Genomic DNA, 26,940 nt, shown 5'->3' on the forward strand with positions numbered 1-26,940 from the left:
GATTATTGAGTTGCAGTGCTCTTCCATCTTCCAAGTCCACAGAAACCACTGTATTTCTTCTACTTGTTGCCCTTATAGTATGAGTTTAGCTGTCCTGTGTAAACATGTTATGCACATGTAACCTCCAGTAGGCACTTATTTACAAAACAGATGTAGTAAGACCACTAGTATGGACTGTTGCATGTTTAGGAAATGAACTCTTAAACTTCGCAAGTTCGCAGTGATTGTACTGCAGGTGCACTTTTATTCAGAGCATAAGACTTCTGCCATAGCACTCTCTAAAAAGCTATATGCATTTACATAATTTATAGATATGCAGTGCTCTTTTTAGAACAAGCTGTAGTCTTCTGCTGTTTATTCAGATATGTAATTAAGTGTTCCTTGAGACTTTACCTTAACACTTGTGTTGTCCTCTGCAGTTTATTTGGATGCATGCATATCATATTCTGTGTGAAGCTTTTCTCCTTGGTTCTCCCAATAAAATAAGCTATGCACATTTGGACAACCATTCAACAACAATGTAAATAAGTTAATTAATACATAATTACTTTACTATTTTTCAGAATTTAAAGAAAAAATGTGTTTGATTTAGTTTTAATTTTCTGCACTATGGGACACAATGGATACTAACTACTGACCAAACATTTTAAGAATCTTACAATTCAGTGTGCTCATTGGATTGTTCTGCTAATTTCTTCAGCTGTTCAGGGATAGTTTTTGTCCAAAATGTCACTCTGTTCTCTCTGTAGTGACTTGCAATGTGTTGTTTTAAATCAAGCTCCATGTATTCTTCTTTGGAATCATAAACAGGCCATTCTAGCAGTCCTTTACCATTGGGAGATCTGTGAAGAAAAAAGAAGCAGTGAATATACTCACGGTGAATTTCTGCATTATCTGTTCACCCATAATATTTACAACTTGGCACTTTCAATATTAATTATATTTTTATTCACATTCTCCATTTTAATATGTTTACTTTATCATAATTATCTGATTAGGAGAAACCAAAAGGGTTATTAAAAACGTATAACTCTTACCCTGTGTATGCAAAGTTGGTCCAATATTTCATAACTGTTTTGCTCAATGTCTTTTCAGCTTCTGTTGTATTTTCTGTGGATACAATTTATAACCAGAGATGTCATTTAGTGGGTAATTATTAGACAGTAAAAATGGATTCTTCCAGACAGTAATCTGTAAAACCTCATCATGCAATATGCAGTATGTGTGTTTTATTTTTAGGTTAAGAGCAGATTTTTCACATTTGAGTGAAGCCCTTTTAGCATCGTAGTTAACATAAAGATAGATCCTACTATTTTTACAAGAAGAAAAACCTACAGCACAGCTCTCCATTACACAAACATACCCCTCTGCCTTAAATTAATAAACACTAAGGCTAGTACACACCAGAGAGAGAAACACATACATTCTCCTGCTTATGAGTTTTAGCCAAACTATTTCAGTGAACTGATGCTAACAGAGTTTTGATTTTTTTTCCATCAAAACATAGCTCATCGAATCTCTTTTCAGGGAAATGAACTGTTACAGTCTTTTTTATTAGGTGTACCATTTTCCAGATTTTGCAAGGAAGTCATTGCCTTAGTGATACAGAATTTAACACAAACTTTTGGCAGGCTTTTTATCTTTGGTGAAGTATTTGAGTCAAAGAAGTGTATTCAAGACATATTGCATGTTTCAAGCAATATAATTAGAAATAAAAAACATCTTAAACTCTTAAATCTTAAACTAAAAAAAAATAATTTGTTAAAAGAACAAAGACTGCATATAGATGAATGTATATACATCCATGCACATACAAGAATACTTGTATATCAATACATATCAAATGCTGAAACCACAAGCATAAAGTTTGCACCTTTGCTTCTATGTCTGTCCTTTGGTAAATATTCCACTTATCCTTTAGTACCTGAACAAAATTATTCAGTCAGTAAAGCTCATTTTCATTTCAAAACAATTTTTATTTTTATTTCTGTGTGTCCCTTGTCGTAGCATTGGTTTGCCTGGCAGTTGCTCCATATCTCCACCTTCCCATCTGATAATATCCACAGATGGGTCCACTGACATGGTGGTGGAAAGGGGAACTGGAACTCATCAGTAAGGAAGCAAATTTTATCTTCCAATATTAACCCATCCCACCTTAATGGGGATGATAGTGGACTGGAATGGAAACTGGGACCTCAAGGTAGGACCAAGTACAACATCATCCTAAAGTGCTTGTCAGGGCTTTTTCTTTCATGGTCTGTGTCCCATTCCAGTATGGTGCACTGACAACATTGTCAGGCTGGGCATGCATTGAGGAGTAGATAGAGTGCATGTTTCATCCTGGGCTTTAGAGGGATTTCATATCTATCCTGTTCCCGCACCCTAACCTGATATCATCTCCCTGAGCTCTGGCCTCCAAGAGAACTCCACTAGGGCGATGTCAACACAATCCCTTCCCAGCAGGATAAGCATGCCCATCCTCACTGCTAGCGTTATCAGATGCCCAAGCTGAGATTTGAACATGGGCCACCTGAGTCTTAGTCCAGGCTTTATCGCATTACAGCAGCAGGCTAGCTTTCATTTCAAAAGACTTAAACAAGCAGTCCCCTAACAGGTAGGCTAAATATCTTTTAACCAATGAGAATATTCCTACTAAAATATCTGTTTGCACTTTCCCTCTGTAAAGTGCTTTTCAGAACTCTGTTACATTATCTTATACGGAAATCTTAATATATATGAGTCATTGTCAAGTGCTCAAACTATCAAAACTTCTGTTTTTTCAAGTATTTCAAGTGCACACATGCATCAGCTGAACATTTTGTCTACTGCTTGGGGAAATTTTAAAATTAAAAGCTAAAGATTTGTATTTGCAGCTATAGATCAGTTGGTGTCTGCTGCATGGCAAGAAGCCAGTCAATTCACATCCAAAAGACAGTCAGCACAGGAGATGATCTGTCAGTTCAAAACTTTATTTTACAGATTCAGAGACCAGAACCCAAAAAAAGAAAAGATTGGCTTCAGCAAATATGGCTGCCGTTGTCACATATTATACTATGCTATAAATGACAGTGGGATGCTGTTATGTTTATAATTCAGAAGCAGCTTGCAACAACTGCAATGAAATGCAGTGGAGGCAGGACTAATTATAAATCTAAGTGATACACTGACTAACAGGGCTATAATTTAGATACATTTGAGATCAGCAGAGGCAGAACAGGACAAAATTCTGGGTAAAATTGATCATTTCTGTGAGCAACTAAATGCAAACTGAAATTGATAAAACATGTTAAAAGGATAATCTGATAGTAATGGGTGACTGAAACATGAAAGTTGAAAAGACGCAATGTTAAATGTTTGGACTATATGGATTTGATAATAGAACTTAAGCAGTAGATCATCTTTGTAAGACAAAAAAAATTTCATTTCAGACACTTTTTCGTAGGCACTGAGTGTACACATGGGCTTTGTCCAGTGGGTTGGGCTTTGTCCAGTGGGTTGTAAAGTCATCAGATTAACTATGTTTGTGGAAATAAACGATGCAAGAGCTCAACAACACACACACACAAAAAAAATATTGGGTCTGACTGTCATATATATGACTAGCTAGTATTATGTAAAATCAAGCTAAAGCTGGAAATGAATAAACAAGCCCTTGCAAAATTAATTCTTTGCATTGGACATCATTAACAGAGTACCAAAGGCATTATAAAAAGGGATCAAGAAAGTTGAATCCGAAGAAAGTGAACAGTTTTTGCAAGAAATGCAAAAAAAAAATGTTCAAAATGTTTCACTGAAGAGACCTTGAATATTGTTTAGAAATGTAGAGAAGTTAAAGCCACAGGCAACAACGAAGTGTTGTATGGAACTAATTAAAATTTACAGTGTGTCCATGATTAGACAAAGTGTGTTAATAAAATGACACATGTGAAGAGATACAATCAGAAATACTAGAGGAGGAACAAGATCAGCTTTTCGAAAACTATGAGAGCTAAAGGGAAAATTCCAGGTCTGAAATGAAATATTAAAAGATGATGCTGGATGATGTATGTTGAACAATGTTAAGAAGCTTAAGAAAAGGACGAGAGACTACACCAAGTCATTATATTGTGAAGATCAAGCAGATCCACGGGGAGACCACACCAAGTCATTATATTGTGAAGATCAAACATCCACGGGGAGACCACGCCAAGTCATTATATTGTGAAGATCAAACAGATCCACAACCATTTCAACTTATACTTTATTTTTTTAAAACACCTTTACTAAATTATCCCTTAAGACACAGGCAAAAATACTTTAACAGAAAACAAACTATATTAATGTTATTTTCATTTGCATACATTATACATCACATATATTTGTTTCCTTATAACTATCATCAGTTCAGCATTATGTAAATTGCTGAATTCCTGCCTTCCCTTAACTCATTCCATCCAGTACAGCTCTTTTGAGTGTGCACCTTTAACTCGGTGGTGCAGTGGTTAGCATTGTTGCCTCACAGCAAGAGGCTTTCCAGTTCGATTCTTGGCTGGAGAGCCTTCTGTGCTGAGTCTGTATGTCCTCCCTGTGATCGACTAAACTTTAAAAGACATGCAAGTAGGTGTGTGAGTGTGTGTGCCTTCTCTGAAGGTTGGGGTGCCAGGCTGGCAACTCGACACTGTAAAATCAACTGCCAATAATAAGCAGACCAGTAATCTACTGTGGCAACCCCTAAATGGGAAAAAACAAAAGATTTTAAGACCTTTAACTCCCAGTGGGTGTGGCTTGAGTCTTTAAAAATGAATTTATCACCTTACAGTTCAAACAAATAATTCATATCTCTGGAACTGTAAGAGTTACTAGAAAATTGTAAATGGCAAACAATCAGAATAAATTAATCTTTACAATGGTAGCATTCATTCAGTTCATTGCTTTAAACTGGATTTTATAAGCCAAAATAAAGGCAGTGAATATTAATTTTGTAATGTTGCATAAACAGCTTATGATATCCCAATAACTACTGAAGTAAGTAATCCAGCAGGATTTTCTTCATGCACCTATGAACTCTCAAATGAGGCTATGCAGTTCTGTGTTTTCTGAATATTGAGATATTTAGAGAAATAACAAAATTACTACAATACAAATAAACACTATACAAATAATATTCAATATATCTTTAGTCACATTACACAGAGGTCAAATAATAATACAATTGTGTTTGCCATCATGTATGCTTTAAGATGAAATCTTCTGCTACCTTGTATGTAGCATTGTTTTGGAATTATTAAAGCAAATATCAGTGAACAATATTTGATGCCTAGAGGCACAGTAAGAGTTAACTGCAGAAATGCCTGGAGGTGCATTCGTCTGTAATAAGTTAAACCTCAGTCCTCCTCCTGAACATTATTATTCATGTATTGTTCCACAGTTACCATTTAGTTCTATATAATTTCTTCCTTTTCTTTTTTAAAGACCTATCTTCAAGTTCTTTTATTTCTTTTATAATATTTAGTACTTTAAATACAGTTGGTTTAGACCTTGATTTCCATTTTTAATAATTGTTTATAGCAGCCAACAGAATTAAACGAAATAAGGTCTAGACAGTTCAGATCCTGTATCCTAGCTCAAAAGAATAATTTCCTTAGTGACACTCATTTGCCCACCCAATATTTCTGGCAGAATACTCTGTAGGGAATCTTTAAAATCTGCCAACTAATTTCACTCCCAAAACATATGTTCCCAGATACCTCTTTCTTCACAATCCCATCTCCAATATTTGTCATCTACCTGAGGAAAAATTATTTCCCATCTCCAATATTTGTCATCTACCTGAGGAAAAATTATTTGAACTGTGCTTGGGGTATAAAAATATGTATACAAACACTTCCAAGCAAAGATCTCAAATATTTTGGACTTTTTAGTTTCATACTTTGCAGCCATGCATCTTGTCTTTTCATTATTCTCTTGCAAATTGCTTTTTCGAATCTCCCAGCTATCAAACTCCTGTCACACTGCATGAAATTTCTGGAGAAGTTGATTGATAAATCAATACACAGGCTAGTTGGAAGAAAGAAAAATGAGCAGTTTGGATTCAGATTAGGATGCAGCACAACCAGTCTGATAAGGAAAATGTTCATTTGGGCATTCTTAGACTTGGAAAAAGCATATTGCCAGGTTCCAAGACAGTTGATTTGGACAGTCCTGCAGTGGTTCAATGTCCTAGAAACATTGGTTGAATTAGTGCAGGGTTTGTATTAGGACCCAGTGATTCAAGTATAAACAGCATTAAGACTCACAGAGGGGTTCCCAGTGGGAGTGAGTGCACATCAGTGTTCGGCTCTGAGCCCACTGCTGTTCATACTGGTGATAGACTACATTAGCGAACAGGTCTGGGGAGATAGATCAACAAAGTTTCTGTATGTAGACAATGTGGCATTATAGGCAGACTGACAAGAACTTCTGCAAAGGATAGAGGAATGGAATGCAGAACTGAATGCACATGAGATAAAACTGAGTACATGTATGACACCTGTAATGTACATATATGACACCTGTAATGGTGACAAATGAGGGCAATCAAAAGAAGCTGAGAGTTGAGAGAAAAGGAAAAACAGTGGAACAGATTAAAGCTAGAATCAGAGGGGCTGCAGCCAGCTGGCACCGAGTGTCAGCAGTAGTATATGACAGAAGAATGAAAAGTAAGATGTTCAACCAGGACTTCTGTAGGGTACAGAAGTTTGGGCGGTAAAAGCAGAAAGCATGAGGTGATGGAGATGGAGTGGGTCAGATGGGTAGTAGGATGCACACCGAGGGACAGATGGAGAAATTAGACATTGGAGTTGAAGCCAGGGTAGCTCCAATTACACAGAAAGTCAAAGAGAACAAATTACAGTAGTTGGGATACATGTGCAGAAAAGCAGATGGCAATCTGGTGAAGATAATTTGAGACAGGAAAAAGGCAGGACAAAATTAGGGCATCCAGCAAAGAGATGGATGGATTGTGTGAGAGAAGACCTGTGAAAGTCAGGCATAGCTGTCAAAGAAGGTATGACACTGGCATTGAATCAAGAGAAGTGGTGACAGTTGACATGACCCTCCAAACCCATGTGGGAATGGGAAAAATGGAATTGATAATGATGATGATTGATGATTATGCAGTGACAGTGGCAAGACTTTTCCAAAGATTTTGCTTTTTTGTGCATTCAGAGTAGAAGATTGCCTTTTGACTTGTGTTTCATTTCAACCCTATCTTTATAAATTTGATACTTGGATCAGAATGTTTTAGGTCCATTGTTCTTCATCTGGCTTTGACATTGTTGCAATACAAAGATGTCATAATAAACACGACTAATAAAAACAATCAATCTTTTCAAGCAATCTTTGAAAAATTATTTCATTTTTTGGGATTAACGGAAATATTGTGATAGATCAGATGCATTGAACATCTTCACTGGCCTCTTAAATGTTAAACATGGAGAAAAAGCAGTCTGAAATTAGTTTTTTTTAATGTTTTACAAATTTCAGCCTAGACTTGTCTGCCCCAGAGCTTTCCTTAGTTTCTGTTTCTGTTTGTTGGCCTCAGTTTTCTAATTTATATTATAGCTTTTAAGCATGCTAGTGACTCTCTAATTTTTCTTGTAGGTAAGTGAAATCTTAAGTTACCTTCATACAATTCTTCTTGTAAGTATTATTTTTTTTTTTATAAAACATATACATTAGTCTCAACAACTATTATATGCTTAAGTGCATCCACAAAGACCTGAAACAAGTATTTGAAATTATTTTCTTTTATAATGGTCTGTGATGACAACAGTTGGTTGCCAAGGACAAACATTGTCCAGCATCTACCGTTTATATATTGTTTCTGCAGTCTGAGTAATTGTATGCTCATCGTGTTTTCATACTTATAAGATGGCCCTTTTAAATGAGGCATTTGTTGTACACTGTTATCTTTTGAATTTTAAATGTATTAATACCTGTGTTCTCAGTATTCAGACTTTTTCCCTTTACTGTTCTCTTGTAGCTTTGTAGCAGCAGGTCCAGTTTCTTGTTTCCTGATGACATGTTTTGAGACAATTAAAGTGCTTCATTGTTTTTTTTTTTGTTTTGGCACATTAATTTTCACTCATCTATTACAACTCTTTGAAGTGGTGTAAGCTTGTTGACTTTATGTATAGTCCCTATTTGATGAACTTCAGTGGTAGGGATTTGGGAATAGCCAGGGAATCCTTCCCATTGCATGTTCCCTGGTTTGGTAAACTTTAGTGTCAGGGATTTAAACTTGATTGCTGCTACTTTTACTCTACCAGATTGCTTGGGATTACTTGATTTATTATTTTTAGCCTGATCTGGTTTTATTCCTTCCTATGGTCCTAATTTTAAGAGGAATGTAGTGCTTTTTGGAGCAGTTCTTTGTCAATGACATTTCAGATTCCTGCCTTTATTGCTAATTTTACTAATCTAGTCAAGTTTGCCTTTTCATGAGGTTTTGATTAGATATTTGATGCTATAATTTGTTACTTTGCTAAAAAGGAAATGTGTATGAACTATTGACGTTTGCTTTTTTGTAAGGAACTGTGGACTAATGTCTAGACTGCAGTTGCTTTGAAGAATACTTAATTTCCAGTATAAAGTATAGTATTTCCTGCAGTCATTCAATTCACTTTACCTCAGTTAGACTTTTGTAAAAATTATTAGTGTTAAGTATTTAATAAAGTTAAAGGTGAAACTTTACTCTGTCACTATATAAAAATCTTGAATCCACCAGGCGCAAACTGATTGAGGTCAACATTCATCCAATAGTCTTTAATGACTTGTTAGTGTTGAAGACACATATGTGACATTGTACTGAATCCCACTGGTATATGCTTGAAAATCAGAGAGATTCCTGCATGGTAAGTTGACTTGTAATTGTTTATGTGAGGGCCGAGGGGTTGCTTTTTTCTTACCATGTGGCTCTGCCAAGCATTAGTTATATACAGAGAAATTATTCCTTTGCATTTGTTTGCACATTCGAGTTGTCCAAATGTGCAGCCAAGCTGATGTCATTGCCTAGGATGACTACCACCCTGGATATAATCTTGAGACATTTAATTGTCTAATCCAGCATTACCTTTTTACTGAAGATTCTGGCTCACTATAAAACACAGCAATGTAAATACTGCACATTAAATTGATAGCTACAAGTACATATTTGCCAGTATCACTTAATATCACATGAACAAAATGTAATCTGTCTTCCCTTTAACTTACTCAGCAAAGAAACTTTTCAGTACCTAACAACCTCAGAGTTACATTTTATTAAATAATCCATGACTGGCTGTACATAATGCTGGATTCACCCACTGTTGATGTGGTTTGATTATGAGGGCAAAATGAAGCCAGCCATAGGTGCATCAAGCATTATCTGCACACAAGAGTGGATTATTGCTATTATATAAGATTTATTTAAGAAAAACATTCTTACACTTTCAAAATAATGTTATTGTGTACATGAACTTTAATTCTGTGGTTTCTCCACTTTAGGGGCTATGTAAAGCACACACATCACATATGTTGAGCATGTTTATGCAGATAGTTGTATAATCCATAGCAGTTTCTAGGGACAAAAATATCTCAAATAATCTTCGACAACATCTCTCCAATGCACAAACATTGCCATTTTCTGTTTTTGCATGTACTTTCTTCTTGCTACATGATCACATCTCTAAAATACTCTAAGGTGACCTTTGACTCATCTCATTTTCCCAGGAGAATGTATGCTGCACACTAAGCTCATTTTAAAAATCCAAGAAATGTCAACATTTAAGCAAGGGGGGGTGTATTAGGCAATGTAATGGAGGGTGAAAGGGTCTGTGTTGCAGCAATCTGAAATGCTGCCAAACCCAGACAGCTCAACTTTGCTTGAATTAGGTACAGTGAAGGCCTTTCATACTATGCCTCACCACCATCCAGTTATTCACTGAAAGGAAACATATTCTACAAAGACGTTTTCTGTGTCTTCTACTACAGTTCTTGCATTTTCAGCTTCTGTTTTTAATGCTAATCAAATGTCTTCCGACTGTGTTGTCCGTCCTGTTTAAATTTGCATGAGGCAATTCCAAATTTGTCATGTTCTCATCTAGTTGTTTTATCATTGCCTTTTTAATTTCTACCCCATATAACCAAAGACACAGGCAAAATAATGTGATTGTTGTTCTTTTTTGTAGTCCTCAGCAAAGCAGCTTCATGCAGTAGTATTGTGTTTCATTTCATTACATTGTCAGCTTCTTTGAATCATAGTAAGAAGCTCAACTTCATATTTTTCTGATTTCCATATGTTAAAGTTATATTGGAATAATGATTTTTATTCCAAAGGTAGATTCAGGAGTGCTTCATGGACTTAAAGGCAAAAGTCCTTTTCAAAAGCATGTAAGACATCCCTCTTCATTGGGAGAAGCACCTTATGAGTAGATAAGATCCATTTATCTCTAAACTACCAGGCCATTGAAATTGGAAGCATCTGTGTCAAAAGAAGAGACAAGGGTCATGTGATTAGTACCAGGAAGTAGTGGAAAATGGTATGAGTTCAAAACAGGAAGCAAAAGCAGAGAGTAGGGAGTTATTGAAAGAAGGGGATTAACAGAAGAAAGATGGAAAACAGAGGCAGAGAGGCATAGTGGAGATCTAACTTCTCTGAGTAAAATCGAAGGTCAAAGACAGGCCAGAAAGAAAGCTTTTATTTTCTGAAACACAAATATGATTGCTTGCAAGTACTAGAGACTTAAAGACTATAAAAAAATTCTAACCTTTGGAATATATTTTTTTTATTTTCAGTGGGAACATTTTGGTGGTGTCTTTGGTTTAAAATTCCTGTGGGTTGGGACAGTGGAAAGCAATTTTAAAGGTATGAGAACAATTGAATAAGTCTTACAGAGATACCCATACACAGAGCTTCGTCTCAATATAAAGTTGCTGTTAGTAAAAATATTATATATAAATTATAACTGAGAACATTTTGAATATATATATATATATATATATATATATATATATATATATATATCGATACCATTAAGTTTCTGTTAGAATAATATTATACATAAATTGTATCTGAGAACAGTTTAGTTGTGCATATAGATAAACTGATAGGTTTAACTAATTCAAGTATAGAAGGCCCTATTCCAAAGGGCTTGTTTTCAGTGTAAGTGACCACTTACACAGAGAGCAAACTGTTTATAAATTGGCCTAACACCAAAGTAAGTCATTTATACTGAGAACAAGTCTTTTGGAAGCAGGGAAGACTTAAACTGAGAGCAACTATTTAGGATTCTGGCCCACAGTGCCTTTTTTGTATATTTCAGGTTAACACTTACAGCTCCTTATAGTGTCCAGACCATTTTTGGGTCTGGATTCTTTAACTAAGCAACTTACCAGCTAGTAATAGGCAGTATTAAAATGGCAAAGAGTTAATAAGATTATTAATTTATGATGTCCTGCAGTATAAAAATGAATAACTGTTTGCCACTTATTATTAATATTCTGGCACTGACCTGTGGAAAGTCACTCCCAACAAATAGTTTATTTTTCTGCTCCTTGGTCTGCTTCTCATGGTCTGTGGCCAAGTATCTCTGTTTAATGCACTCAGCCCTCTATTTGCATTACCCACTACTTTCATTGACTAATCCCTGCTTTACCTAAGGCCCCTCCCCCTATTTATCAATGCTTGTACTGAGGTAATTTATTACATGAGATGTGGCAGATGTCATTTTTAAATTTCTTTTTTAGGGGTTATAGGGCTTAGTTGCAACTCCTGGGCATCCAGTAAAATAGTGTGTTCGCCACTTAAGTTCTGTATATTTCTGAAGCTGTATTTCTCTGATGCTACATTTTATATGACCATATTTTTTGTGTCTGCCTCTTACATTCTTTATCAGACAAATGACCAAGTAATTAATTACTTAAAAATAATATAGTAACTGTTTGTATAGAGATCAGTAGACTTGAACTGTTGTATATAAGCAAAACTGACACCTTAAGCATCCGCTTAGCCTACCACTGCTTTATTTATGCTAGCAGTCACTTTTGCATTGAAATACCTGTTTACAGTGTTAAAACATTTTTGCTACTGATAGAATACTAATGCTGTAACTGTTTGCTAAAGAACAGCAGTCTGATTATTGATAGTGATAATTAGCTGCTTGCAGGCTAGATTTATTACATGGTTTTGTGTATAGATGACCATTTATATTTTAGTGAAATAGTGTTCACAGCAAAGTGTTCTTTGCTGTACTGGATTGTTGTTTCTAATTGCTCAGTGCACTCTGGCTCCCCTCACCGTTTGATTTTTTTTCTATTATTGGATATGTTCCCCTCACTTTTCCTATAATCCCCTTTACTGCAACTGTCTTCTCTTTTTTTACAGTCACCCTAAACTCAACAAATGCAAGTGCCCCCCCCCCCCCCACTGGGATTGGCTGCCTCTGAAAATTTGCTAAACCTCAAGAGCATGTCCCCAGACTGCATATACTCTCATGTTCTGCTAAGTGTACATCTACCCTACTAAGCTGCAGTTTTAAACTTGTGTTATTAACTAAGCTAGGGTAATGGCATGCACACAAACTGGGTCACAATTAACTAGGGCACCCCATCTCCCACTATACAGCTATCTTTTTGCTTATTCTTATCTATTTTAGGCAATTTAACATTATATTTTTCCTGCAGTTTGAAAAACAAAGTTAAACATCTAAACCTTAAGTATGGGAGTTTTTTTGTGCCTGACACAGATTTATGACTTACATTCCTATATACCACTTATATATAAGTATACCTCCAAACTTAGCAAGATAGTGGCTTTTTTTTCATCTGCAAACTCTATCACTGACCTGTGGAAAGTCACTCCAAACAGATAGATTATTCTTCTGCTCCCTGGTCTACTTCTCATGGCTTAGCCATTTCCATATGCCCTTGCTTCACTCAGTCTCATTCCACTCCCCCTACCCTATCCCCAATTCTCACCCACCCCCACTTACTCTAAAATTATACTATAACCACCTTTGCCCTCCCCTTCTGCTCTTTCTCTTCCTGTTCAATACTTCCTATCAAATCTGTCATCATCCCTACCTACCACACCCCCTCTAACTTCTCACCTTACAAACTGAAACACAGCCCCAGAACTTTACTCACCTAGCACCTCCCACAACACTATACCCCTCACTGAACAGTACAAACACTGGTTTCTCATTTGCCCAAACTCTTTCTCACCACAGCTCTGACAAGTAAAAATCCTATCCTCTCTACAGCCTCTTCTTCCAGATTCACTTCTACCTCCACACTGTAGCTCACCTTTTCTTCTATACTTGCTCATCTCATACTTTCACACCCACCCTTGGCATGTTTTCATCATTGTCTCCACTCCTTTTCTTCTCCTACTCTCTCACCTGTCCTCCTATCAAACTAAATTATCTCCCTTACACATTATTCCAACTCTTACTCATCCTCTTACAGATGTAGAAATACCCCACATTTTCTTAATAACACCCTCCATATTTGACCCATACAACCCACTCTTACTCAAGATCATATTAGTTCTCAACCCCACATATCCACTCAAAACTAATCCTAAATACCACACATACAGGTTTAAGATTCCTACTTTATACACATTGCCAAAAGTTTATTCCTATTTTGAGATATCCATCCCAACCCAGCCCCCCCTCTCCTCACCCTCTCACATCACAAACCCTTCTGCTCAATTTTACCATCCCCTCACCCTAGTCCCTTGACAAAATACTTAACCTTATATTCATTGAACATTCACAGCATTCTCAACAAAGTTATCAAATCCCACTTGGGTAATGCCCATTACTCTCCTGACTTAATAACTCTCTCTGAAGCTTGGCTTAAACCTCACATCACTAACAATGACATTCTTCCCCATGGATATAATATATTCTGCTTTGACAGGGTACATAAAAAAGGCAGGAGATGTAGCTATAAATTATTCTGATCAACTTAACTTGACCCCTGTATCCATCTCACTCCCCAACTTTCACTCAGCTGAACTCTTAATAATAAACTGTAAACTTAATCACAAAAACAGTCACAATTGCTGATATATCCACCCAGGTAATAACATCCCCATTCCTGAACAGACTCTCTCCTGGATCACTTACTGCATATCTTATGAAACTATAATACTGGATGATGTAAACATCAATTGACAAGCCCGGTGCACTGACTCCCCTAACTCCAGCATAAAATTCCATGGCTTCACACAACTAATGTCATCCACTACCACTTTTAGCATGCCAAACAACCCCTGGACTATCCTTGACTGGATACTAATATCTAATCCAAACCTATACCACAACTCCAAAACTCTAACTGATTGTATGGGTGACCACCTTCCCACCTGCCTTCAAAGATACTCCCATCAACATATTAGATCACACAAATTCAAAGAGTATTGCAGTCTTTTTAACTTCAACCCTGACGTATTCAACAGCAGACTCACCTCTATAAACTGCTGCTTCCTTTTCTATCTACTCCTTGATGTTGCTGTGCATTAATTCAACCATATTTTTCTAGATATTCTTAATTTGGGGGCAATTAGGTGTTGATTTTAGTGTCTGCTTAGACACCCTTGAGAATATGGGTTGAATTTGGCTAGGCTTGTAAAGGCCCTGGGGCCATTACCCTAGTTATCGCCTATGATCCTATGATTCCTAGCTCCCCCTAGGAAAATCTGAGTAAAATCTCTCTTTGCACCTTGGCTCTCTCAAACCACTCACTCTTTAATGCACAAGAGGGACAATGCTTGGAAAAGCTGGCAAAAATCTAAATTCCCTATCCACCTTCAAACCTATAATGAACTCTGTAACCTCACTAGAAAACATGTAAATAATAAGAAAAACTTCTATCTAAAGCCTCAAACAAATCATCACAGCAATCCAAAAATGTTTTGGAACGCAATTAATAAAATTCTACATCCTGGTTGCCCCACTATTCTTAACTCTTACTTCATCAATTCTGTCAACAAACTCACCCAAAATAGTGACACCTCCAATCTCCACCCCGCATCCAAAAAAGACCTTTTCACTCAAACATGTTCCCACTGCTTACATAAGATCTCTACTTAATAAACAAAAGTCATGCTCTTCCTCAGCTGATAATTTCCTCCCCCTTCCTAAAACTTGCTGCTAGCTCAATAACTTTCCTATTTCCATCCTGATCAACTGATCTATTCAAGAATCTACCACCCCCATTATCTGGAAAAAAGTCTTCACTGTACCAGTCCACATGGGAGGACACTGCACTGACCTCTCTAAGTACAGGCCCATAGCCAACCTGTCACCCCTTTCTAAACTACTTGAAAAATGTATACATAAGTAACTCCTTGATTATCTTCTTTAGGAAAATCTGCTCACTCCTCCCCAACATGACTTCCACCCTAACCACAGCAGAACTACCACTCTAATTTCCTTCACACAAAATATCAATCAAGCCAGAGACAACAATAAATGTGTTTCCTCTTGATTTTTCAACCTCCAAAAAAGCCTTTGACACTATTTCTCACCCCAAAGTCCTTACCAAATTGTCTGATTGTAGTTTCTCTTACCTCACTATTAAATGGTTCTCAAACCACCTCTCTAACAGACAGCAGTCTGTCAAATGGCTCTTCTCCTTCTCTCCCTTCCTCCCTGTCAATATAGGTGTACCTCAGGGCTCCATTCTTGGACCACTGCTATTTAACATTTTCACTAACTGTCTGCACACTTCCTGCTCTCACTCCTCTCTCATACAATATGCAGATGATTCAGCTATCATCTCCACTTCAGGTAATCTCTCTCACCTTCATACTTTATACTAAAGCTCTTTTAACTCTGTTGAAATTTGTTTAATGGACAATCAACTCATACTTAATCACCAGAAAAGAAAACTTCTTTTGTTCCTCCCAAAATCTCTTTCTCATCATGAATCTTCATTTAGCATCAGATTGCTTGACAACTCTGTTATTATTGTTGAAACAAAAAACAAGCTCCTATGTGCTATCATTGATAATCAACTTAAATTTCATCTACACATCCATAATTGCATTAAAAAACTCACAAAAAATTAGACTTGCTCTTTTGAAACAAAAAATCCTTACCAGGGATTCTAGACACTTTCTCCTCACCTATGCCTACCTTCTTTCCAGTCTGCTCTATGCATCTCTGATCTTAACTAACCTACAATCCTCTCTAAAGTCTAAACTAGAACTCACTTATAATAAAGTCATGGGATTTGCTACAAACCATCCTTACAACTCTCACCACTGCCTTTCTCTCAAATCTCTGACCTGGTTTAAACCCCCCAACCAGCTCTTACTTCCTCAGCTGCTCCTTATTCACTCCATTCTCAACAAACCTACATCCTGCCCCCCTCTCATCCCTCATCTCCTTATGTACTCCTACACACTCTCTCTGAAGCTCTGATCAGTTCCTCTTGGATATGTATAAACCCCCCCAAAAAAAACAATTGGACAACATCTATATTGCTAGTCTGTTGCCTCAGCATGGAACAAATTCCTTCTGTCCATCAGAACTATATCTAAAATTCATAACTTCAAAAAAGCCTTAAAAGAAATGTTACTAAAGTCATGGATCTGCTGGTGCCAAAGTCCAGGCTAACTCTCTAACTCTTAGTCATTTTAATTCTCTCAACCATACATCATACACAACACCCAGTGCTTTTAGCATATCTCTATTTACTTTTCACATATCCACTTTATGCTGCCTATGTACTGCTCTCATCTTCTCTACTTGGCTGTAATATTTTCTTTCTTTCTTTTTTCTTCAGAGTTTCCTGACCTGCTGTACTTTGTACCACATTTGGAGACTTATATGTGACAAAAGTAACCATCTTTGACTTCTTGTATCGTTTACTTCACTGTCTGCTGATTTAATAATGTATGTATTGCATGTATTGTATTTGTGGTATTATTGGTATCTTCAGTTACCTGTGTACTAAGGTATACATTTGTAATTAAAACTTTTCTGTGCATATTGTTATATACTGCCTTGTCATGTATTCTGTGTGGAGCTTTTCTTCTGGGGCCTCTGCTGAAAATGGGCTCATGCTCAGTCAGACATACCCAGTTAACAAATGTCAAAATAAATAAATAAATAAATAAATAAATAACAAATATTCTCATATTTAGGTTCATACTATGATGTCCTGCAGTAGAGAAATTAATCACTGTTTGCCACTTATTCATATTCTCATATTTGTGCTCATACTTTTATAACTGAGAAACCTATATGCTTTTGAAGGGAATGGTGTGAAATATCATGGTGGAAGACAAAAAAATTTCATTATCAGTGTCTATTTATATCACACTATACTGGAAATATTATTAGCTGTTTGCTAGTAATTTTAAAAATGCACAATGATTCTGTATGTACTTAATACTTCAAAAACGAAGTGACATGATTGCTTGGCATTAGATGAAATCTTAGGTGTTGTTCAAGAAAACTGTCATTGATATTTGCACTGTAAGCTGTACATATTGAGAGATATTTGGGTCTATTTATATTACTTATTATACAATTAACCATATGTTTTCATGTTTCTGTAAATAACTGAACAAACATGCTCTCACAGAGGAATTTCTTGTTATCAAGTGAAAGCTTATGTCTGGTTAAAGAAAGTGTTCTAACAATATATGTCTAAGTTGTACAATATCAAAGATATGACTGTGAAAGTTTAGCAAAAGTATAATTGTGGGTCTGTGTGCATTATAATATATTATTTTATTTATGAAAAGTCCATGAATGCACTGGCTGTTATCACTGTCATGAAAGGAGATACCGCCAGATCAGCTAGCTGAAATTTTGTAAATAATTATATGTCATTTGTGAATATTAACATGATTTATATAGACATATAACATAACAAAAGGGAGATACTGTCAGCACAACTGTCTGGAATTTTGTAAATGGTTATGTGTCATTTGTGAATGTCAACATGCTCCATGTAAGCTGTTTGTGTTACAGATGTATTAGAGCTGTATGTCATATTGTACAGACGTGCTGAAGATATATTTTGTAAAGTACTGAGCAGAAATGTATATACACTATTGTAACTGTCTAGATGTATATATTTTAACAATGGAAACTGCAACACAAGAAGTTAACTTCAGAAGAATAGTTGAGAATGAATTACTTTATGGCTAGGCCATAAAAAGAGATGTTATCTTTCAGTTTCAGTGCAACAGGAGACATAATGTCTAGAACTAGAAGTTTTTTGTATTGTCTTTAAATGTGAGGAATGTAAATTATTTTACAACTTCCACAATTTGCCAAAAGATATGAGGTCTTTGTATTTTCACAGGTAGATGCTGAATGCTACCATCTGCATCAGTGGGGGGTTTCACCTGAGTCAGGTGATAAGAAATGATGTCATTCTGCAAGCTAGCCCAGCAGTCATATTTGGGATATTAACTGGCAAAGTCTCTGAGACAGAAACTGGGCATTTTATATTTTGTCTTTGACCTAACAAGATCCACTCACCAAATCTGCCTTGTTGCTCTGTAAGTAAGTTAACTAGGGTACAGTAATTTCTCTTAGATACAGTCAAGAATATAGTGAAGTATAGTTTACATATTTTTGTTAGTTATTTGAGACTGTATTGAAATGCTATTTTAAATATTTCCTGTGATTTTCAACTCTGATGTAATTGTGATTATATACTGAGTATTTTCTTGTTATTTTATTATTTGGAATGAAAATATTTAAACACTTCATTGTGGCTGATATTTGTGACACATATTCAAGTTCTGAGAGTACTTGCACATTTATTTGGTGACACTGTGGGCCACTCCTAATAGCCTTTCTCTTAGTCAACTACCATTTGGATTAATAGTAACATTACAAATTAAGATTGGACACACTTTGTTAAGGGCCTTAAAGAAGCTGATAAGGATATGGCTGGTGGCAGTGATAACTACCTTATAGTCTGGGCAAAAGGGGCATAGCTAGTAAAGCTGTGCCAGCCTTTCCCAGGTGTGTGTGTGTGTGTGTGTGTGTGTGTGTGTGTGTGTGTGTGTGTGTGTGTGTAAATCAAATCTCAAAGAGTGTGTATGTGAGCTACTTGGGCAGGGACATGAAGCCCTGGCTGGACATAGAGGGTGCTGGAGGTCTTGGCTTGACCACTCAGCTGAGATCTCTACTCTATAGCTGTGTCAGTGGGGAGTCTTATTGGGGATCTGGAGAAAGAGGGATAAACCTGCACCAGACTGACTGTGGTTTCTGTGTGCTCTTAAGGGAAAATTGCATTTTACTGTGTGTGTACTTGTCATCCTCCCAATGTACATCCCCACTGGTGCTATTTGTGAGGATTCAGGCTTCTTGATTACTGGGCCAGTAGTGGGGCATTGCATATATTGGTGGCAGTGATGGGATATCCACTTCACATATATTGGTTGGCATTGCTGTGATATCCACATATTAGGATTCAGGGGTGTGGATATTGAATTCCTGTAGCCTGTAAACAGTGGTAACTAAGGAATGACTTTGTACTATCAATCACCCACACAGTGAACATTCAGAGTTTCACAGGACAATAGTTTTATTTATTTCTTGTTAGCTTAGTTAGTCAGGGAGAGCAGGCAATGATGTTAGCAAAGGAGTATGGCAAGCTGGCTGAGATATGACAGCTTAAAGGACTGGTGTATGCCAACTTGACTAAAGCAGAGATGATTGCAGCCTTAGTCACATCTGCATCACAAACCAGCAACCAGGAAGACAATCAGACTGGCCTTGGGGATGTACAACTCTCAGAAAATGGACAGTTCAACCTTTCCATGGAGGACTTAAAAATCCACCTGGAGTTAAAGATACTTGATCTGGAGGGCAAATATTTGGAAATAGAATCAGCAGCGGGACTGAGATGCCTGGAGGCTGAAGAAAATGAGAAGCTGAGACATCTGGAAGCTGAGGAGAATGAGAGGCAGCAGAAACATGAAAAGGAGATGCTGGCACTTCACCAAGGTCATGGAGGTAATGGGGAAGGGAGTAATTGAACCCCAGAAACAACAAAGGCTAGTACATTTATTCCACAATTTACAGAGGGTGATAATTTTGACAGTTTTATTCATATGCTTGAAAGGGTATGTAAACAGTTTAATACTGACTATGGGCTTTGTGTATGGTTTCTGACCCCTTACTCCATGGTAAAGCTGTAACTGCTATTTCTAAATTGTCTGATACTGATTGCTTAAATTATAATACTGTTAACAATTGTCTGTTAGAGTGTTTTAAGTTAACACCTGAAGCTTATAGGAAAAGGTTTTGTGAGCATACACGCAAGGCAGATGAAAATGTGTGTGAATATATTGCTGAGTTAAGCACTTATTTTCATAGGTGGGTAAGTGGGTGTCAGGTCACTACTTTTGAAGGGCTTGCAGACCTTTTGATAAGGGAACAGGCCCTTAGCACTTTGCCTGAGGACATGAGAATCTGGTTAGCTGATAGGCAATGCAATACTATAGATTATTTGGGGAAAAAGGAGACATATACCTAGCAAGCAGGGCATCTCTGCACAGGAAAGGGATACCCAGTGCTGCTCATGGGTCGAAGGGACTCCATGGTGGGCAGCTTAGACCACCCCAACAGAGTCTGCCATTAGCAGGGGAAGCCACTAATAGTTTCATAGTTTCATAGTATAGTACTAGGCTATCTGCCCTGGGGCATTTGTAAGCCTAGCCATAGTGATGTGGCTTTTGCCACCCCATGAAATGGTACAAAAATGTACAGAATAAATCTAGAATACTGTGCCTCTGTCTAGTAGTGACACAATGAAGGTCCCCTTATATAATAGAATTAGTTTACTGTGACCTTGTCTAGCAGTGACACAGATGTGACCCCCTGGGGTAAACTTACGATCTCCCATCCACTCATTAAGATTTCTCTTGAAGAGAGTCCATGAGGGGCTCTGCCTAATATGAACTGGGATCCTGTTCCAAAGCATGGGAAGCCCCTGGGTTATGAATCTATCCCTCCAGCATGTCCTATTCATACTTGTGCCGAGGTTTAAGTCTTTAGCTCTCGTGGTCCTGATGGATTTGGATTTTTTGAGGTGGAGCATGTCCATCAGATCCTGATTGGACATGGCCTTGTACGTCAGGCAGAGATCACCTCTGAGCAGGCGGTATGCTACTGAATAGAGCTGAAGTTTCTTTAGTCTGGCAGAATAAGACATATGTTGGAGACCCTTGATCCTTTTGGTGAGGTACTTTTGTGGTCTCTCCAGCTGTTGCAAATGCTGGGTGAGGTACATACCAAATGGGACATTGTACTCAATTATGGGTCTGATGAGGGATGAATATAGGGGTACAATGACATCCTTAGATCTGGACGTGAATCCCTTCATGATGAGGTGTGCAAGGTAGAATGTTTTTCTAACCACTTTGGCAACGTGGGTGTCAAATGAGAGGTCGCTGTCTACTTGGGTCCTTAGATCTCTGATTACTTTTTCCATACTCAGTGGGTTGCTGTCTATGTGATAATTTGTGGGTACTTTGTTTTTTCCAAAAGGGATGACTATACATTTTTTGGCATTTAGTTTAAGGCCGTGACTACGGCACCAGTTGTCCATTTCAGTGAGGCCTTTTTGTAGGATGTGTGTGTCTGCTGGTATATCGACTATGGCACCTAGTTTGCAGTCATCTGTGAACTTTGTCAGCCACAGCCCTCCCATGTTTGCTTTAACATCTGAGAAATAAATGCCGAACAAGAGGGGGTCCCAGGACAGATCCCTGTGGGACACCACTTGTGACTGGCTTTGAATCTGACATTGCTCCAGCGATTTTAACTTTATGGGTTCTGTCCTTTAGCCAGTTTGCAACCCATCTAGTGACATAAGGGTTTACTTTTAAGCTGTTTAGCTTATCTATGATGCCTGAGTGGGGTATTGTGTCGAAGGCCTTAGCCAAGTCCAGGTATGCTGTATGGACTGCTTTGCCCTCATCAATGGCTCTAGTGACTGTTTTGAAAAAGTCAACCAGGTTTAAAAGGCAGGATCTGCCCTTTACAAAGCTGAACTGGGTGGGGTCAAGTGTCTGTAGGTCCCCTATGTCTCTGTTTATGAGTTCCATAATGATTCTTTCCATAGCTTTGCAGACCAGGCTAGTTAAGCTTATGGGCTGGTAGTTTCCAGGGTCTGTAGAGGCACCCCCCCCTTGTGGAGTGGGACCACTGTTGCTGTACGCCAGTGTTCAGGTACATATCCCGAAGTAAGGCTAAGGTTAAATAGCATTTTTATGTGTGGGTTTAGCTCCTCTTGGAGTTCACGTAACACGCACCCCGGGATACCATCAGGTCCCATTGATGCTGTGTTTTTTGCTTTGTTTAGGGTGGTTCTCACTTGGACATCTGAGATGACAGGCAGATTACATTCAGCTGGGATAAGTATTTCTTCTTTTGGGGTGAAGGAGGGGAGAAATTTGCACTGAACCTGTCAGCCAGAATGTTAGCAATATCTGTGGGTTCAGTGTATTTTTGTTGTTGTGAACCAACTCTGAGCATATCTGAGGGTTTCACCAGGTTTCTAACATAGCTGAAGAAGGCTTTGTGGTTATCTTTAGTGTCCTTAGCGATTTTACACTCAAAGTTTGCCTTGGATGGTTTTATGAGAGAACGTAGTTTTCTGCTAATGTTGATCAGAGATGTCTTCCCTTCATGGGATTTCATTCTGACATGCAGTAGCTTCCTTCTTTTGTTATACAATTTGTTTATGGCTGAGGTCCACCAGACATGACGCTTACATTTGGTGGAGAGGGACTTGGATTTGTTTGGGATTGCATGATCCATGCATTCTTGGAGATGTCCATAGAAAGCATTTGTGAAGGATTCAGCATTGTGGGATGTGGTATCCACTGGCACAGTGGGCTTAAAGGATACCATCTCAGTCTTAAGAAGAGTGAAGTCTGCTTTTGAGAAGTTTTTCACTGTGGTCTTTTGTGCTGGGGGTGGAGGTGGGATATGTATATCCAGGGTGATTAGTTTGTGGTCAGATCTCACTAGTGAGGGGTATACTTCCAGTGTGGAGCATTTTGTCCCCAAGTTTGTGATGATCAGGTCTAGTATATTATATCCCCTAGTGGGAGAGGTGACTAGTTGTTCCAGTGCATTTGAATTTATGAATTCCAGGAACCTTTGGGCTAGGGTATTAGGGCTAAAATAATGTACCCAGTCTATGTTTGGGTAGTTGAAGTCTCCCAGTATGATGGTATTTTGTGATACATTCATATCCTCCAATGTCTTCAGGAAGGCTGAGTGGGGTTCTTGAGATTGGGAGGGTGGTCTGTAACATGCTACCAGTTGTATAGCAGTTTTGCCTATGGTTAGTTGCACCTGTATGGTCTCTGATGCTTCATGTGTTGCTACTAACCTGGAGGTGTGGGTGTCCTTTATGAATATGGACACACCCCCTCCCTTTGTGGTTCGGCCTGGGTTTTGGGGCCGAAAAGCATGATCTGAGGTATAGCCTGGTAGCACTGGGGTGCTCTCAGGAGCCTTGAATCAGGTTTCAGTTACTGCACAGATGTCGATGTTCTCCATGCTGAGGAGTGCATCAAGTGCCTGCATCTTGAGATTTAGACTTCTGGCATTGAGCAGCATTACCCTTAATTTTTTTCCATTTTGTTTTCTAAGGAGGTGGGTTTGTCTTTTGAGCCTTGCCTAAAAAGGCACTATGGGGTGGCAAGAGCCTTAGCCAATATCCGGAAGCCCAGTGGTGACAGGTGTAAGCCATCCCTTGCGAAGCAGCATGGCTTGTCCAACATGTCATCCCAGGCAGACAGACATTGGATCCCCTTAGAATGACACCAGTACTTGAGCCAATTGTTAAAGCTGATCATCTTGTCTTTGTATTGTGGTATCATTCTTGGTGAGGGTAAGATGCTGTTCAGGGTCAGGGTCATACCAGCCTGGGCTACATAATCGGAGAGCTCCTCTATGTCTCTTTTCATGTAGTCCAGGAGGTACGTCTCAGGTCATTCACGCCAGCATGGACAATGATGGAGTCATAGTTGTACTTGCTTTGGAGTGACCTGAGTGCGTGTTATGTGGCGGATCCTAGCTCCCGATAGACAGCTCACAGTCACCTTCTCCTTGTTCAGCCTGGTCAGCGGGACATCAGTGTGTCTGACTATGGAGTCACCTATTACTAGTGTATCAGGCAAGGTGTTTGGCCTTAAGGGCTGTGATTGGTCGACACACTGATTTATTGAAGTATGTGTTGCATGTGTTTTGTTTTGAGGTGGTGGATTTTTGGATGTCTGCTTTGGGAGCCTCTGTTGTTTTGGTAAGTTTTTATTAGAGCCTCTGAGTATGTCTTTGTGTTATGTGTTTGGTTTGCAGTTGTGGTAGGTCTATGTGGGACTGGGATTGTTGTGTGTGTGGTTGCCATCTCCTCCTGTCTGGTCATGCCAGCCATGAGTTGAGAGAGTTCAGCCTCCAGTTTGGCTATATAGTTGCATCTCTCACATGTATTTGTGTTTGTTGGGAGGAGAGGGTTGTCTGTGTACATGAGACAATTGTAGCATTGTCTCAAGATACCCAGATTGACCAGCTGAACTGGAGACGATGCCAGTAATCTACCACTCGACATGCTAGAACAGTATAAGGGAGTGCTGTACCTTTAAGGGAAGTGGATATTCACAGGGGTGGTAAGTAGATGTAGTGCTTTACTTAGTACGAGAGTGCTTACTTAGTAGAGAAGTACTGAGAACAAGTGCTAGGCTTATAATACAGTGAGTAGTCTGGCTATACTAAGAGTAGAGCTTCCTTAAGGGAAAATTTGAAGAGCAGACTTGGCGGAGCCAGAAAATGTTTAATCTTGTTTAATCGGCGCTGCACGCACGACCGCGCAAAGCTGTGCAAATGCGTAGAAACACACAGAAAATGCAGAAACAGTGATAAATTAGTTACACCGGCTGGCACACTTTAGTGGGCAGCCTCCACAGTTAAATTAAACAAACAAACAAGCAAACTTTCGATCAAATTCAACTAAAATGTAACTTTAAGTGCAGATTTTCAAATAATGAAGCAATCAGTTAAAAAACAGTTCAGGCTAGTTCAAGGCAAGCTACAGAAGCTATTCCAAGTGAAAAAAAGCAAACATACTTAAATCCAGAAGGTAGTCACTTTTCTGAGTTCCCTGCTGCTAAGACCACTCTGTAAACCCACGTGGAGCTTGTCTGAGCAGTATAGCCAGAAAAAAATGCCCAAAGGCGGATTTTAAACAGTGAACTACAAAAGAGCTAGAAATGGTCCAAAACAACCAATTACTACAGCTTCTTGTGCTGAGGTCACTTCCCCAAGGACAGGTAGGCTGCTCAAGGCTCCCCACTCCCACTGGTGAGCAAAGAAACTTCCTTCTATCCAAGTAAGGTAATGGACAACACAGGAACTACACCACAGCCCAGAATACAGCAATGCCTGTAAACTGGTCTAAACTAGTCGAGGAAGGTGGGAAAACAAGGATTATTTTTTGTTGTTTTGTTTTTGGTAGAAACACACAGAAAATGCAGAAACAGTGATAAATTAGTTACACAGGCTAGCACACTTTAGTGGGCAGCCTCCACAGTTAAATTAAACAAACAAACAAGCAAACCTTCAATCAAATTCGACTAAAATGTAACTTTAAGTGCAGATTTTAAAATAATACAGCAATCAGTTAAAAAGCAGTTCAGGCTAGTTCAAGGCAAGCTACAGAAGCTATTCCAAGTGAAAAAAAAAGCAAAGATACTTAAATCCAGAAGGTAGTCGCTTTTCTGAGTTCCCTGCTGCTAAGACCACTCTGTAAACCCACGTGGAGCTTGTCTGAGCAGTATAGCCAGAAAAAATGCCCAGAGGCGGATTTTAAACAGTGAACTACAAAATAGCTAGAAATGGTCCAAAACAACCAATTGCTACAGCTTCTTGTGCTTAGGTCACTTCCCCCAAGGACAGGTAGGCTGCTCAAGGCTCCCCACTCCCACTGGTGAGCAAAGAAACTTCCTTCTATCCAAGTAAGGTAATGGACAACACAGGAACTACACCACAGCCCAGAATACAGCAATGCCTGTAAACTGGTCTAAACTAGTCGAGGAAGGTGGGAAAACAAGGATTATTTTTTGTTTTTTTGGTAGAAACACACAGAAAATGCAGAAACAGTGATAAATTAGTTACAGAGGCTAGCACACTTTAGTGGGCAGCCTCCACAGTTAAATTAAACAAACAAATAAGCAAACTTTCGATCAAATTCGACTAACATGTAACTTTAAGTGCAGATTTTAAAATAATGCAGCAATCCGTTAAAAAACAGTTCAAGCTAGTTCAAGGCAAGCTACAGAAGCTATTCCAAGTGAAAAAAAAGCAAAGATACTTAAATCCAGAAGGTAGTCACTTTTCTGAGTTCCCTGCTGCTAAGACCACTCTGTAAAGACACGTGGAGCTTGTCTGAGCAGTATAGCCAGAAAAAAATGCCCAGAGGCGGATTTTAAACAGTGAACTACAAAAGAGCTAGAAATGGTCCAAAACAACCAATTACTACAGCTTCTTGTGCTGAGGTCACTTCCCCCAAGGACAGGTAGGCTGCTCAAGGCTCCCCACTCCCACTGGTGAGCAAAGAAACCTCCTTCTATCCAAGTAAGGTAATGGACAACACAGGAACTACACCACAGCCCAGAATACAGCAATGCCTTTAAACTGGTCTAAACTAGTCGAGGAAGGCAGGAAAACAAGGATTATTTTTTTGTTTTTTTGGTAGAAACACACAGAAAATGCAGAAACAGTGATAAATTAGTTACACAGGCTAGCACACTTTAGTGGGCAGCCTCCACAGTTAAATTAAACAAACAAACAAGCAAACTTTCTATCAAATTCGACTAAAATGTAACTTTAAGTGCAGATTTTAAAATAATGCAGCAATCAGTTAAAAAACAGTTCAAGCTAGTTC

General features: G+C 38.3%; 1 protein-coding gene across 1 annotated transcript in view; it reads right to left on the reverse strand.

The window, feature by feature from the left end:
* Positions 1-210: 210 nt before the first annotated feature.
* LOC122810353 (fatty acyl-CoA hydrolase precursor, medium chain-like) overlaps positions 211-26,940 on the reverse strand; it is a 269,878-nt gene continuing 243,148 nt past the window's right edge. Inside the window, exons 12-13 of the mRNA XM_044081932.1 lie at positions 1,038-1,110; positions 211-842 (exon numbers count right to left, since the gene is read on the reverse strand). Coding sequence (XP_043937867.1) covers positions 656-842; positions 1,038-1,110 — 260 coding nt within the window. The 3' untranslated portion in view covers positions 211-655. The remainder of the gene's footprint in view (positions 843-1,037; positions 1,111-26,940) is intronic.

The sequence above is a fragment of the Protopterus annectens genome, chromosome 8.part1 (genome assembly GCF_019279795.1).
Source record: "Protopterus annectens isolate FY-2018-M chromosome 8.part1, PAN1.0, whole genome shotgun sequence".
In the NCBI taxonomy this organism is placed as follows: Eukaryota; Metazoa; Chordata; order Ceratodontiformes; family Protopteridae; genus Protopterus; species Protopterus annectens.